General features: G+C 36.6%; 1 protein-coding gene across 1 annotated transcript in view; it reads right to left on the bottom strand.

Annotated features, from left to right (window-relative positions):
• nalcn (sodium leak channel, non-selective) overlaps positions 1–14,637 on the bottom strand; it is an 828,408-nt gene that overhangs the window by 68,932 nt on the left and 744,839 nt on the right. The window contains exons 30-32 of the mRNA XM_039744792.1: positions 12,278–12,398; positions 12,094–12,192; positions 5,294–5,387 (exon numbers count right to left, since the gene is read on the bottom strand). Coding sequence (XP_039600726.1) covers positions 5,294–5,387; positions 12,094–12,192; positions 12,278–12,398 — 314 coding nt within the window. The remainder of the gene's footprint in view (positions 1–5,293; positions 5,388–12,093; positions 12,193–12,277; positions 12,399–14,637) is intronic.

Here is a 14,637-nt window from a genome sequence, read left to right as displayed (position 1 = left end):
AACAAAGTGTCTAAGTATTGAATATTGAAAAGTAAATATTTTCACTGAAGGGATTCCCTTATATATAGCTAGCTATACAGCAAGACTAATCAGAACACCAGCTGTAGTCATGCAAGTGACATCTCAGTCAGTGACAGTGAAATCTTGCTATTTAGTCATGCAGATGAAAATCCTGAGACCCCACCATAGCCTTTCATGAACTCTTGGAACCCCTAATTCCCTGGAGGTTGAGAGAAGATTCCAGAAACCTGACACATATATTTGAAAGTTCTCAAAACTGTCTCAGAACAGCCCTGAAGTTGACAAGTGGCAGCATGGAGCTCATCAGCAGTGGAATTCAGCTGTCAGAAAAGGCTTGACTCTATTTAACGGCTGAGTGACTGAAATAGCTAACATCAAGGGATGTTGCTGTCTTTAATTTTGGGTAACTTTTATTTTTTATTAACTATTCAGCAACAGAGAGTAGACAAACTCTGTGAATGATATCTCTAAATAAGCTGATTTGTACAGGTAGATCTGGACTATTTTAAAAATGAAAAAGTTATACTGTAAGCAAGAAGGCATAGTGTATTGTATAATTTGAGTTTGTACAGTAGGAACCCATGCTCTTAAATAAAGGAAATAAAGAGTAGAGGGCCTTTCAGAAACAGAGACGGAATGATTAAATGACTGAAAGACTTAGTATTAGTTGTTCCTTGAAAAAGCAAGCCATTTAAATTCTACATAGGGAATGCAGGTGCATAATTAAAGCCTTGAGTAGAACATTATACCTGAAATACAACATATGTTTTAAGAAAATAATGACAGTTGTTTTTGCTTTTGTTTTTAAAATCGCCAACCAAAATGAATGTGGATATACAGTAACTTCAATGCATACTCTTATTTACATAAGGGTAAGATAATGGTACAAGGAAGAGATTTTTAGCAAAGAGTTATATTATACAGTAGGCATGTCATTTACACATTGAATAGTCATACTTGATGTACTTGAATATTTTGAATGCTAAAATGAGGATGTGACTAAAAGATAATTAAACATGAATGTCCACTAAGTTATAATTCTTCTACATATTTCAAAACAACATTTACTCTTTTTATAGAATACTGTGGGCTTAGAAAATTAAAAGCTATATTCAATGCACTTTAAGTCTGAACACTTACTTGACGAAGACAACATATGGTAGCTGATCACGAATCAAAAATATCTTTTTCTTAACTTTACATTTTGCAGTTAACTCCTGATCAGAACACAAACTACTACAGTTTGAAATAAAAGATGTACTATATTTTAGGAGGAATGCACTGCTGGTGCACTTCAAGACCCTTATTCACCCAGCATAACTGAAGACCAAGTGAAGATACAACAGAGGAATCTAAACACAGGAAAAGCTGTGGGCCCCAATGTAGTCAATTCACGAGTTCTTAAATCCAGCGCTGACCAACTTTGTGGTGCTCTCTATCACCTGTTCAGCTTGTCCCTAAGGCTCATGAAAGTGCAGCTGCTATGGAAAACATCCTGCATTGTTCTTGTTCCAAAGAAGGCAGGTGTCTCTTCACCTAATGACTACAAACCAGTGGCGCTTACATCCCACATCGTGGAGACCTTTGAGGTGCTGGTCCTGGACTATGTGAGTCCTCTTGTGGTAGACCCCATGGGCCCACTGCAGTTTGCCTATCAGACAAAGATTGGAGTGCAGGATGAAATTATATATCTGCTCCACAGAATTTATTCTTACATGGACCGAGCTGGCAGCAGTGTGAGAATTTGTTTTTTTTATTTATCCAGTGCCTTCAATACCATCCAGCCATTCATGTTAAGGAGTAAACTCAGAGATATGAAGGTGGATGAGCCTATGGCGTCCTCGATAATGGACTATCTGTTGGGTAGACCACAGTTTGCAAGGTTTAAGGACAGTGCTTCTGATAAGGATATGAGTAACACTGGAGGACCACAAGGAACAGTGCTGTCTCCTTTTCTCTTCACTCTGTACACTTCAGACTACAAATATAACACCAGGTCATACCCCTTGCAGAAATTCTCAGGTGATTATGGGATGTATTGATAAGGGGAATAAGACAGAGTATAGGAGAGAGGTGGAGAATTTTGTTTCTAGGTCTACATCAGCAAAACCAAGGAACTGGTTATTGACTTTCGCCACACCAAAGAGCCTCTAAAGTCCAAGTCCAAGTACTTGGGGTGCCACATTAATACCAGGTTGGACTGGTCTTGGAACACAGAAGAACCTAGGGATGAAAATGTAAAAATCTTTGAAAGTAGCATGTATATCATGATGGGATGTACAGATGGCAAGAGGTACAGACTCTAGAAATGTATAATGCTGCATTCTGCCTCTTCTACAGATTCATTTCTTTGCCAACCATTTTGGTTTACTGATCTCCTCTTCAGTTACCAACCAATAAGTAGAGCTGAATAATGCAGTCAAGGAACTTTTGAATTCAGCCGAGTGAAAAATGACGGCTGTCCGATTAACTGCGATTTTAGTTCCCTCTCCTTTCTCTTTCTCAGATCGCATTTTGAGAGGACGTCGGTTTTGTAATTTTTATGAACAGTTCGAAAGTGCCTTTCCACATTTTCCTTCTTTGGAATAGCAATGATAAATTGACAGATCAGACAAACGCACTTCGATTGTGACATTCTGAGAAAAAAATCCTCTTCCAATTCCACATCCAACCCATACCCTTTCCAAACAATTTTTTTTTAAATCCCTTCTTTAGTCGATATAAATGGGAAGGCTAACTAGATCACTTAGATAGCAGGAGTTTTGCAGTAGCTCGCGCATTTGATCGTGCGTGCGGGATGACCGGTGTGTTAGTAGAAAAGAGATCTCAGGTTGGCCGCCCTGTATGTCAATCAAGTGGGAAATGCCATAGGGAGGATATATGATAGACTAACGTTTAAAAAAAAATTTTTTGAATGCAACGCGATCTACCTGCACTACCTTTGTGATCGATGCATTGGGCACCCCTGCAATAAACTATAAAAGAAAAACACAGCTCAGCACTTGTAGAACTGTACAAGTTTTAATAGACAGAGTGTGTGTATGTGTGTGAGAGAGAGAGACCTTTCTATATTTAACAGATATCAGTACAAAATCTTGATTTAAAATCTTTGATTTATTAGATTCCTGTCTTTGTGGTCATGTGTTTTTGGCTTGTTTACTGCCAGTATTTCACCTCCTGGTCCCTTGCATCAAATGCACTACTATTTTCTATCACTGGCAGTACAGAATCAAATATAAATCAAGGGAGATTATGTTAAGTAATACATCATTTTGCACATGGTAGAAAAGTGTGCCGACAAAAGCATGCAGTAATACATGTGCACAGCTTACTCTTTCCATCAATGTCCGTTGCTTTGAGAAAAAGCTTGTGGATACTTTTCCTCCAGAGCTAAAGGTGTCCGTATCAAGATATACCCCCTCACTGCAACAATTATTATGACATACTGACATGTGCCACATATACTGTAGACATTTTGCTAGGAACTTCATGTAATAGGGTGCTCTAAATTGCACAGTATCATTACTTTTTATTTAAATAGATTTTTTATTTTCCCTCCATTTCCATATATTGTTTTTCCTTGTGTGATATGTTTTCTTTCGCCAAACTTATATTATTCTTATTATAATAAGCTTTGCAGTGATAAAATCACAATTCACAATAGATTTATTTATGATAATTTAAATTATATTTATATGTGTACTATACAGTATATGCAACAGAGACATTAGTACCAAGGGAAGTTTACTAGGAGCACACATTTTTCGCTGTGTATTTAAACAAGCTTTTGTTCCATTTTAGTTGTGCCACCTAATGATCATGTCAGCTGTAGAATAAGTACAGAGAAAAGGTACTAGATTTAGTCTAAGTCCATTGAATATAAGCTATAAGAAAAGACTGAAGCAGTTGAATTTTTTCAGTTTACATAACTGAAGATTAAGAGGTGAAGAGTTGGTCTCATCTGCTATGGGAGATGGACGTATGAGGCGGAACTCCATTAGCAGTAGTGTTATTTTTTTGATTTTCTTAATAATTCCGAGGTATCTTGTATATACTCAACCCGGGGGGTTCAATTACAGTATATACAAGCATATATAAGCATGAATGGCAGAAAAAAAGACTACAAAAAAAAAAACAGAAAAGACAGCTAAAGCTTCATCCAAATCTTAACAGACGTCAGGTTCAAGCTCAAGTTATGGCCTGCCAGAGACTGACCTGGAACAGATAGGCGAAAGCACAGATGTCATGGGACTTGTTGACACTGCTGCATCATCCCCAGCTGAGAGTGAAAGTGGGAGTTACTGTGCAAGTGATTCAGGCTGGGATAATTTGCTGATTCCAGAAGTCTCAGTGAAAGTGAAAATGGCTTCACCTTCTGTGTTGTCATCTACCCCTCGTGAGCCAAAAACATCGGCTGCAACTGGACATGTTACTTCACCCGTGGAGTTCAGGGAAGACCGAAACGATCTGTCTGAGCTGAAGGCAATGATTGCCTCAGTGGCCACCGCTCAAGACATAAAGAAGGACATAAATAATTTAAGGAGAGAAATAAAAGACATACTGTACACGAGACAAATGAGAAGCTGTTTCAGGATATTAAAGACCAGGAAACCCATTTAAGTAATCGCTTTCAGCCAACCTTTAAAGGTATGCTAGAAAAGATTGAGGAAAAAATGCAGGAAAAATCCATCTAAATTTGAGAATAAGCTTAGAGTACTTAGTGCTGAGTTTGAAGACGTTAAGCAAACTTTCACCATTCGTATTGAAATAACGGAACAACGGTCATCTATCGCTGATGAAGATTAAGAGGTGACATTATAGAAGTGTTTAAAATTATAAAAGGAAATAATATAATAGATGCCAACTATTACTTTAAAACAAATTCTTCAACCAGAAAAAGGGATGCAGATATGGAAAATGATTAAGAATAAAGGTCAAAACTTTCACTTGATTTAGGGAGTTTGAGAAAGTTATTTTTTCTTCACAAGGAGAACCATGGCTATGTGGAATAAGTTACAAAGTAGTGTAGTAGACAATAGTACTTTGGGGATTTTCAAATCTCAACTTAACCTTCTCTTAAAGGGTGATGGCCTCACTCTTATGTTCTTAAATAAACCTTTTCTTTGTCAATGATTCATACAATTCAGTACTTATAAACTATGCAATATAATCTACCAAAAACAACAAAAAAATACATTGAATGCAGGGATTGTACAGTAACTTCAAGATCAACAAAGCGAACACTGTCATCTGAAATTTGCATTTCACTCACCGGGACGAGGAGGGAGGTGAAGAGGTTGTGCAATTTTCAGTCTGCTCTTCAGGTCTTCCCATCTCCTCTGATCAACAGTCAACAGAGCTGTTCCCTGTACAAAAAAAATACCTAATTCAGGGTTTGGTAAAAATAACATACAAAGCACGAGAGGCAAGTGGATTGCTTCACTGAATTTCAATACATATTAATTAACGCAATCTGTAAAATTATGTTGCACATTAAACTGAAGAAGTAATTCCTGTTGGGGCAAATGGCAGTTTTGTTAATGCAATATTTCTTCCTTCTTTGAGGGATGGGAAGAAGCAAATGAAATATTAAGTTACATTTTACAATTTAATATAATTTAATGGGATCTATGTGCAAACTCTATAATGTACTAGTGAGATTGCGTTTGTAGTACAGTGTGTTGTTCTACTTACCACACTATGAAATAAAGAAAGCTCTAGATTAGTGGATGATAAACTACAAGCTGCAAGATGATCTCTGCCTACTAGCTATGTTTAACCAGTCTTTTGGGTCAAAAACAGACTAGTTAACATTCACTATTATCAACTTAATAACCAACTGCTGATTATTCTATTATACTAGACTAACTGGTATAAAAATGGAATATCAGCTCTTTACCAGTTCAATTCACTGTTTAAAGTGTTTCCGTTTTACTGCGAGGGAACCTTTACCAAAATCAGTGAAATGGAGAAGTAAAAGTTCAACAAAGAATAGAGCACAAAATACATTTTCATAGAATTTAGAAGAAAGGCTGTTCAATTTCATTTATAAAGAAAGCATTCAAAGAATAAAATCTCAGTCTGCATTTTCCTACCAAACTTGCTTATTATGCTAGCAATCTGTGAAGTGAGGAGCAGGTTAATAGAGCTTCTAAACTACCCACTAGTTTACAGGTTCTGCAAAGGGATTTTTCTGCAATTCTGCTATTCTAGGGGCTAGCACAAACGCTAGCTACCTTGCTTACATATGAAATTCCCAAAAATGGAAACAGCTTTCAGAAGGTAAGTTTGGTTTGAAGGGGTATATGACAGAAATCCAAAACTAAAGTGAGAAAATAAGTAGGTTTTCCGTTCTTTTAAGATAATCAGTGGAGGTTTGATTTATATCTAAAACAAGAAAATTGAGAACTTCAAGTTTTATTCAACTGGCCTGGATAAATCTACTTATAATAAAAAATAATGTGCAGCTTCTAGTTTTTGTCACGGAGAATATTCTCATCAATGATCTGACTTTAATAAAATTGAAATGACTAAAATACTTTCATCATATCTTCTGACTTTTGACTAAAAGACTTCATCTTAAGAAATAGAGCTGGAACTGATTGATCTACATTGCGACTCAACTCTGAAGTAAGTGTTTCAATCTGTAAACATACTGGTGTTATTTGACATATTTTCGGTGTGAGAGCAAACATTCAGCTCAATGAACATCAACAGGTCACGACACAGGTCACTTTTGAGCGACTGACACTTGAGCCGTGCTTTACAAATTGCCACAAAACCACTGATTTTTAAGTGAATTATATTTTTCATATTTATAGATAGACACTATGGTCTGAAAATAACTAAAAACAAAAAAAATTAAAAAGACATAAAAATCAGACTTTGCATATTACTGTTGGTATAAAGAAGTCCCAGTAGTGTTTCCCGACATCCTTACACTAAATAATTTGTTGACTGAAAGTCCTCAGTGTTACTGTGTCAGAGAGGGGATGTGCAGCATTGTTCATAACGGCACTCAGTTTTGCTTTCATTTAGTCCTTTGCTACTACATCCTATCATTGGAATAGGGACAATGAAGGATGTTTTCTACATTTCTATATTTTTTAAATTTGTTAGGTTAATTACTAAGTGTACATTGGCTCAATAATTGCCTTTTAGAGAAGGTTTCTCTCTTGCACTCTGTGCTACTTTAAAGACGTTCACTTCTTGTAAACCTTAAAACTGTATGAAGCAAGTTTGAAGAGGTAATTTGTAGAGAGTGCTGATAAGATTTTCTCCCATGTGAGGAGTAATTTTTTGAAGGACTGCGTAACCTCTCATGATTGGACTGAATCACTTCTAGTTACAAAATCAGTGCCTGCTCATAGGTGCGTTATTCTGACCATAACACAAGTGCATCATTTTGTCCATCATTGTTGTCACTTGTTCAATTGTAGCTTCTTATTCAGACTTGGCTGTCCATTTTGGTGCCTTCTAGTCTGTAAGGGGACTCAGCAAAGATGTTAGCTCAACTCTGATTTTCACCTTTGTTACCATATGAAATACAGGCTGAGATTGGTGTTCAGTCCCTTATTTTGGAATGCAACTAGGAGAAGGTGAACCTGAATTTCTGCATCTGTGTTAAATCTGCTGTCTTAATAGGCCTGGTATGCCACTAAAAAGCCTAGCAGTATGGGCAATGCCCATCTTGTCCTGGATATTCTCTGTGTTTGGAAGTTAACTTCCTTTGAGGCATGTCAAATAGTCATTAGGCATTGTACCACTCGTGTCCACAAGGCAGATTTCAATTACTGTACACCTGCTATACCAAGACGATTAAAGTAAATTCTTTTGTTTCTAAGCCAGCATATGGCAATGGTTTGCACTGCTTAAAACTGACCCTATTACCACACAAGCTGCAGTTGTACATGACAGTGTTTATCCATTCATTCTGCATCACTGGGTTCAAGAATATCTCTAACTACTCTGTGTTATTCGATCCTTCTACTTCTTACCTCTGTTACTTCACTACACTACAAAGAATCCATTCCCTACAAAGATAAGCATGGAGCTTGTCTACCTTTTTACCTATTTACGAGAACTCCTACTTTTCTGTTCTTTGCCATCAGGAAGTTTACCTGGAGTATTCTGTAATTGAGGGTTAACTCAGCATGTTTGGACTTTCAATGTTTTCTGCCTTACTTAAGGTTACTCAAGGAAGGTCGTAGACCACTAAGAGCATCCAGTACATCATGGTGTAATTCTAAGACAATGTACTAGTGCTTCTTATTGAACTTGGATCAGAATGGTCCTGTCTGCAGCACAATAACATTAACCAAATCATACCTGTGATGTGTTACTAAAGTCTTCTAGCATGATGAGTTGACTAGCTATTTAGTAACCACTTTCTCAGCTTCATGACTTTACTTCTGCTTCATGTAGCCATTAATTTGTTTCTTGTACATGGCCTGAGGATTGTGAGAATGTGTGGCAGGTTCCTACCACTAATATGTTCCCAACACTTTGGCAGGAAGTATGACCTTTGATCAAAACTGTCACAGAAAGGCCTCACCTGTTCACATCTGGTTTCACTCACATTGCACTTGTGGTTCTAGTCGTGCCCATTGGGCAGGTGGGGATTTGGTCCACAAGTGAAATTACAGGTTATTGTAAAGAGAGTGGTTTCCTATGGAATGGTTCACCACTGACATTTTTGGTTCTTAAGAATTCAAGACCAGGGAAAAGCAGTTTACAGTTTAATCAGATGGAGCCTGAATATGCTGATTGGAACAACTGTAAAATCTTTACCATTACAGACTTGTTTTCCTTCTCTGAAACTAGACCACTGTCTCATTTCTTAACCACCTTAACTGGCTTTGCTACCTGAGCTTCAGTTTATTACTTTTTAGTCAATATGATCACCCGAATGACCAGCATTTTGTCCTTAGGGAGTGGCTAGGATATCTAAAGGACAGCTTTGCTCTGGCCTCAGTGTCTTCAAGGACCTAGCACTCCAAAACACTATATTAATTCCGACATCTTCCACATTTCAATTTCTCCATTATAAATTCTGACATCAGAGGTTTTGTGTTTAGGCCCTGCAGAGGTGAGTGTATTAATTTACCTTTAGTAGCTCCAGGAATCTTGCTTTGAGGTCCACTTGAGCATATAGTTGGCTCTATAGTGTTCTGGATCCTCAGCCTTTAATAAGTTTTGAGCATCAACATATTACTTATATACAGTAAGCATTCAAGGTTTTAGCAAAACTGTCAGTTTATGCCTGTTACCTGCAGATGGGCAAAGAAACATTTCTTTCCACTGATTTCCAATCATTCTTCTCATGATGATGATTCATATTTATTTTCTGTGTTGCCATCTCCTCTTTCCAACAGCTAAATAAGTTTCAGCATACACACATGTTTCTTAGGGAAGCATGGATTGCCCTCCACTTATCAGTGATTACTCTTCATAACATTATTTTGATTTTCGTGGATGCCTGAGCTAGACACAGGCAATGTCTCGCAAAGCATGGTGTTAAATGACAAAGCTGGGCTTAATATCATTTTTGTGCATTGGAAACTGCTAGGAGAGAGATGGCTGCTCTCACATTACATATTTGGAGAACAGTGTGCTTTGAGACTTGTGTCTCATTTCAAAACTCAATGGTGTTAGGCTGTCCAGTCTTTAGAGAGGGGATGGGAAGTCCATCTCAGCTTGGCCCCAGTGGCTTGCAAAGTTGGTTGCTGTTCATGTCTTTGCTGGCACTGTTCAAGAAATTATCTCATCCTTCAGGTTATGTTTTCAATGGCAGTGAGCAGTTCTTCTTCTTTAAAAGTCTGCTGCTGTCTTGAACATTCTTTAGAGCTCACTTTTAAAGGCTGGCTTAGTGATTTATAATGTTCTTTCCAGTTTTGTGGAGCCTCAGCCACTTCTTTGCTTATTGATTTCTTTCACTTATCTGGCAGACTTGCAAATCATTCTGTTGCCCACCTTTTTTCAGCTAAAGTCATTATTTCTTTTATATGCATGCTTTGTAAATCTGTTTGCAACACAATTATATCTTTAATCACTTGTAAGAGATTTAGAATAACAGTCCCATAAATTCTATATCATCTTCCATTCCTGGATAGTTTTTCCTTCCAAAATAGGTGGTTTGCAATATTTCATAATGTAGCCTAGGCAATTGATCTATTCTTTGTTTTATTTTGTGTGCAGCAGCTACAGCTGTATCATGGTCTGTGTGTGCAAAATATATCCATTGCTTTGCACAATAAGTCAAACTTGGACCAGATTTCTCTCCACACATAAACAGGTTGAGTTGTAGTTTTGTGGATGAGGAGCAATTTTTCTTGCTCTGTAAAGTGTGACGCATATTCTAGGCACTGCTGAATGTTTCTTAAATATTTGTATGTATTACATTCTGAATTATTTGGGCCAAGCACTTCACAGAAGCTTGCAATCTAACTGACTCTTTTAAAATCTATGTTTGCCTTCGAGTCGGAGGAAAAGTTCTTGTAAGGAGGCTTATAAGGACTCTTGCTTTGATGTACAGTATTTTGATCAAAGCTGATAAGGAATAGGTTAGGGGAAAAAATAATTTTACTCCCTCCTCTTGAACCATTTCATAGGTTTCATTAGAACTTTCATGCAGTTTCTCTTTATTGCACAGGGTGCACTCTGTGCAGTTTTAAATCAAGTGGCCACAGAGCTACCCACACTTTTGGGTAACCTTCGCCAGCTTCATTGAAGTTTGTCTCATTTTGTACTTTATAGAGGAACTGTTTCTGGTCCTCAGTGATGGATTGCAGTTTTGTATTTAAAACGTTGCTGTCTTATCTCTAAAACTCTTAAGTCTGTGCCCATGTGCCATTGCTTTTGTTGTGCAAACCTTCAAACCTTTGTGAGTTTCTGAGAAGTGAGCAGGCAGACTGCAGATGCATGCAACTTTGTTCTTCTAGTTTTTTAAGCATTTCCTCCTGCACTAGTGTGTGCTTTAATGCCATCACTAAACCTAGATTGAATATGTCTGTTTTGCTCTGAAAAAGATTCTCAGTTACTAAGCTAGCATGCTTCTCTTTCTGTTTAAACAAAACACTTAGCAAGATATCACTAAAGTTCACTTTAACCCGTTTAACACAGATTCCACAGCACTTCTATGCAAATCAGCAATCCAGCGAGTTTAAAGCAAGAAATTACTTTCTACACTCCAGCGAATGCTTGTTTTATTCTGTACTTTAGAGTGTTTCTTAACTGTTATATTTACCTTGAAAAAGTAATTTTCGATCTTAACTGGGCCCAAACAGCGACTCCATAATAATTTAAGAACATTCCCAAATTATTTAATTAATTACCAACTGTCATGTCTCAGCCATGGTTCCCACTCTGGCTGTGGTTCAGATTCATGTTTTATGTCTCTTTTGTTTATTTTCATTCTTTCATTTAAGCTGTTTATGTGCATTATACTTTGTTGATTTTATGCATGTAAGCTACCTGTGTTATGCTGCATGTATTTTGTCGGTAGTTCCCCAAGAGGCAGGTCCATCTGTCAATCATCACTAGGGATTGCCTTCCACCCTATAAATTCAGCAGATCTCCCACAATTCCTGACAGTTCATTTCAATCATTAGTGGAAGTGGTGAGTTTGTATGTGTTTTGCTGTGATTTTTGTGATTTACGGATCAGTTGACCTTGTGCTCTGTAACTTTTGATTACAGTTATGTATTGGGACTATGTTCATGTGGATTGCCATTTGTTTCAGGCAAGTCCTTTTTGACTTTTGTGTTGTGCAGAGTTGGCTTTTTGTTACAGAGGATTTTGTGAAATAAATCATTTTTATTTATAAAGAATCAGTTTGTGCCCCTATTTTAGCCAGGGTTTGGTGGTATACCTCCCTCTAGTGGATATTTTTTGAAGTGGAATTCTTTTGGAACTCTTTACTGCCTGGGACTACCTAGTCCACAACACTGGCACTGCTAAGGCAAAACTGATAATTAACTAAATTCAATTTGTACTAAGAAAAGTACACTTATTTATAAAATTTACCAAAAGCTACATATACTGTACTAAATCTAATGAATTACAGTTACATACCTTGTTTTCATTGAAATTAGCAATTACAACACCGACAAAAAGGGTCAGTCCAATCATGCAGCCAAGGAAAACAAACACATGTATATATATACCATGGATCTGTATTAAGGAAAAAAAAATGAAGATATAATTAACACTTTTCTAAAACAAATACATCCTGCATAGCTCTTTAGCAATTACTTACTGGTCCTACTCGATGGATAATGACATCTCTGACCTCCACCCAGCCTTTCAATGAAAGAACTTCAAAAAGAGCCAACATAGCATTTCCAACATTATCAAAATTGAAATTTCTGGGATTTACCCTAAAAAAGAAAAATATGATAAAAAGGTTTATGCATATTTGGATAGCACATGGCTTTCACCATAAATGAGTTGTCTTGCATTGGCTAATCAAAAGCATGACGAAGGTTGATTAAATTAAAAAGAAGTTAAAATACTGAAAAAAATATTTTGTTTAAGACTCTCGAGAAAGTTTTCCTAGATGTGATCACACTCATGGATTTAAAAAATATAAATGTAAATATTTTGAATATTGGAATAATAATAAGGACAAAAAAATCAGACAAAGAATTCCGTAAACAAATGAATCCAATGTTGCCAACAATAATTGGGTATTTCTTTCTAGGATTAACTTAACTTCTTAACATTGTTTTTGTTTATTCACACCAGAGAACCTCTTCTGATTGTTGGCACTTCAGTCTAACTAAAATATATACAGGGTGATTAAACAAGTATTTGCATGTCTAATTTACTAAATGATTGTATATTCTTTTGACAGTAAAATTAATCTAATATTTTTGGCTTGTTCTACTTTATCATAGTCCTAATAAGGGATAATTTGGGTCAGTTGTTTGACTACTTGGATTATAAATCAAAAAAGTGCTGTCTCTACCATTTCAGTGAACTTGTGAATATTTTATTGTACTGGTATATCTTTTTTTTTATTATTATTATTAATTTTATTACAATCCATACAAAGCAATCACGTTTTTACAAAAGGAAAAATTGAGTTAAGAACAGATCGATCCCCACCCTGAGAGAGAGAGCAAGCCAAACGGCGTAAAATATAAGGCTTGTAAACATACCTAAATTAATAAATTCTCTGTGCTTTATAAACTTTTTTAAAATATTACTGATTAGATCCTGCCATGTTTTGAAAAAAGTCTGTACGGATCCTCTAACTGAGTATTTGATTTTTTTCTAATTTCAAATAATATAACACATCAGTTTCCCACTGACTTAAAGAGGAGAGTTTGGGTTCTTCCAGTTTATCAGAATAAGTCTGCGTGCCAACAGTGTAGTGAATGCAATCACAATTTGTTTGTCTTTCTCCACTTTAAACCCTCTGGAAGAACCCCAAACACAGCTGTTAATGGGTTAGGAGGGATTGTGAGTCCAAGGCTGTCTGAAAGGTAATTAAAAATTTTTGTCCAGAATAATGTTAATTTGGTGCAGGCCCAGAACATGTGACCTAGTGAGGCTGGGGCTTGGTTGCAGCGTTCGCAGGTTGGATCATGCCCTGGAAACATTTTGGAGAGTTTTAGTAGAGACAGATGTGCTCGATATATAATTTTGAGTTGTATAATTGTATGCTTTGCGCATATGGAGCTCGAGTGAATTCTCTGCATTGCTACTTTCCACTCCTTTTCTGATATATTAATTGAGAGATCTTTTCCCAGTGTCCTCTTGGATCTTTGAAAGGAAGGGATTGTAAAATGATTTTATATATTGTAGAGATGGAGTCTAATCCTTGAGATTGAGCAATATTTTTCCAGCATGGATGAGGGTGCAAGATGAGGAAAATCTGGAAGGTTCTGTTTAACAAAGTTCCTGATTTGAAGATAGTGAAAGAAATGTGTAGCTGGAATGTTAAATTTGGAATGTAATTGTTCATAGGATGCAAAGACGTTGTCTATATAAAGATCTCTAAGCAAGTTAATTCCAAATTTTTCCAGATATTAAAAACTGCATATGTTTGTGAAGGTTGAAAGAGGTGGTTCTCTTGCAGGGTGCCACAGATAGAAGCTTCTCCGTCTTAAAATGCTTTCTACATTGGTTCCAGATTCTAAGTGAGTGGAGCACAATTGGGTTATTAGTGTATTGCCGATAACGTGTGTTTATTGGAGCACAGAGCAAGGAATACAAAGAAGTACTGCAGGATTTTACTTCTATTGCGGTCCATGCCTGTGTATGTTCTTCTATTTGTGTCCAGGTTCTTATCGCCTGTATATTTGCTGCCCAGTAATAAAACTGAAGTTAGGTAGAGCCATGCCGCCTTCTGCCTTTTGTCTTTGTAGGGTCGCTCTTTTGATGCGTGGATGTTTTGAATTCCAAATAAATGAGGTTATTGTTGAATCTAATTGCTTAAAGAATGATTTATTAATGTATATTGGGATGTTTTGAAATAAAAAGGAGCTTAGGAAGAATATTCATCTTAACAGTGTTAATTCTTCCAGCTAGTGTGAGATGAAGGGTTGACCATCTATGCAAGTCTTGTTTAATTTTTTCCATGCAGACGCGAAATTTTGTTGATAAGAGCTT

The sequence above is a fragment of the Polypterus senegalus genome, chromosome 2, assembly GCF_016835505.1.
Source record: "Polypterus senegalus isolate Bchr_013 chromosome 2, ASM1683550v1, whole genome shotgun sequence".
Classification (NCBI taxonomy): Eukaryota; Metazoa; Chordata; class Cladistia; order Polypteriformes; family Polypteridae; genus Polypterus; species Polypterus senegalus.
Note: the sequence above shows the minus strand (reverse complement) of the source record. Positions and strands in the feature narration are given on the sequence as shown.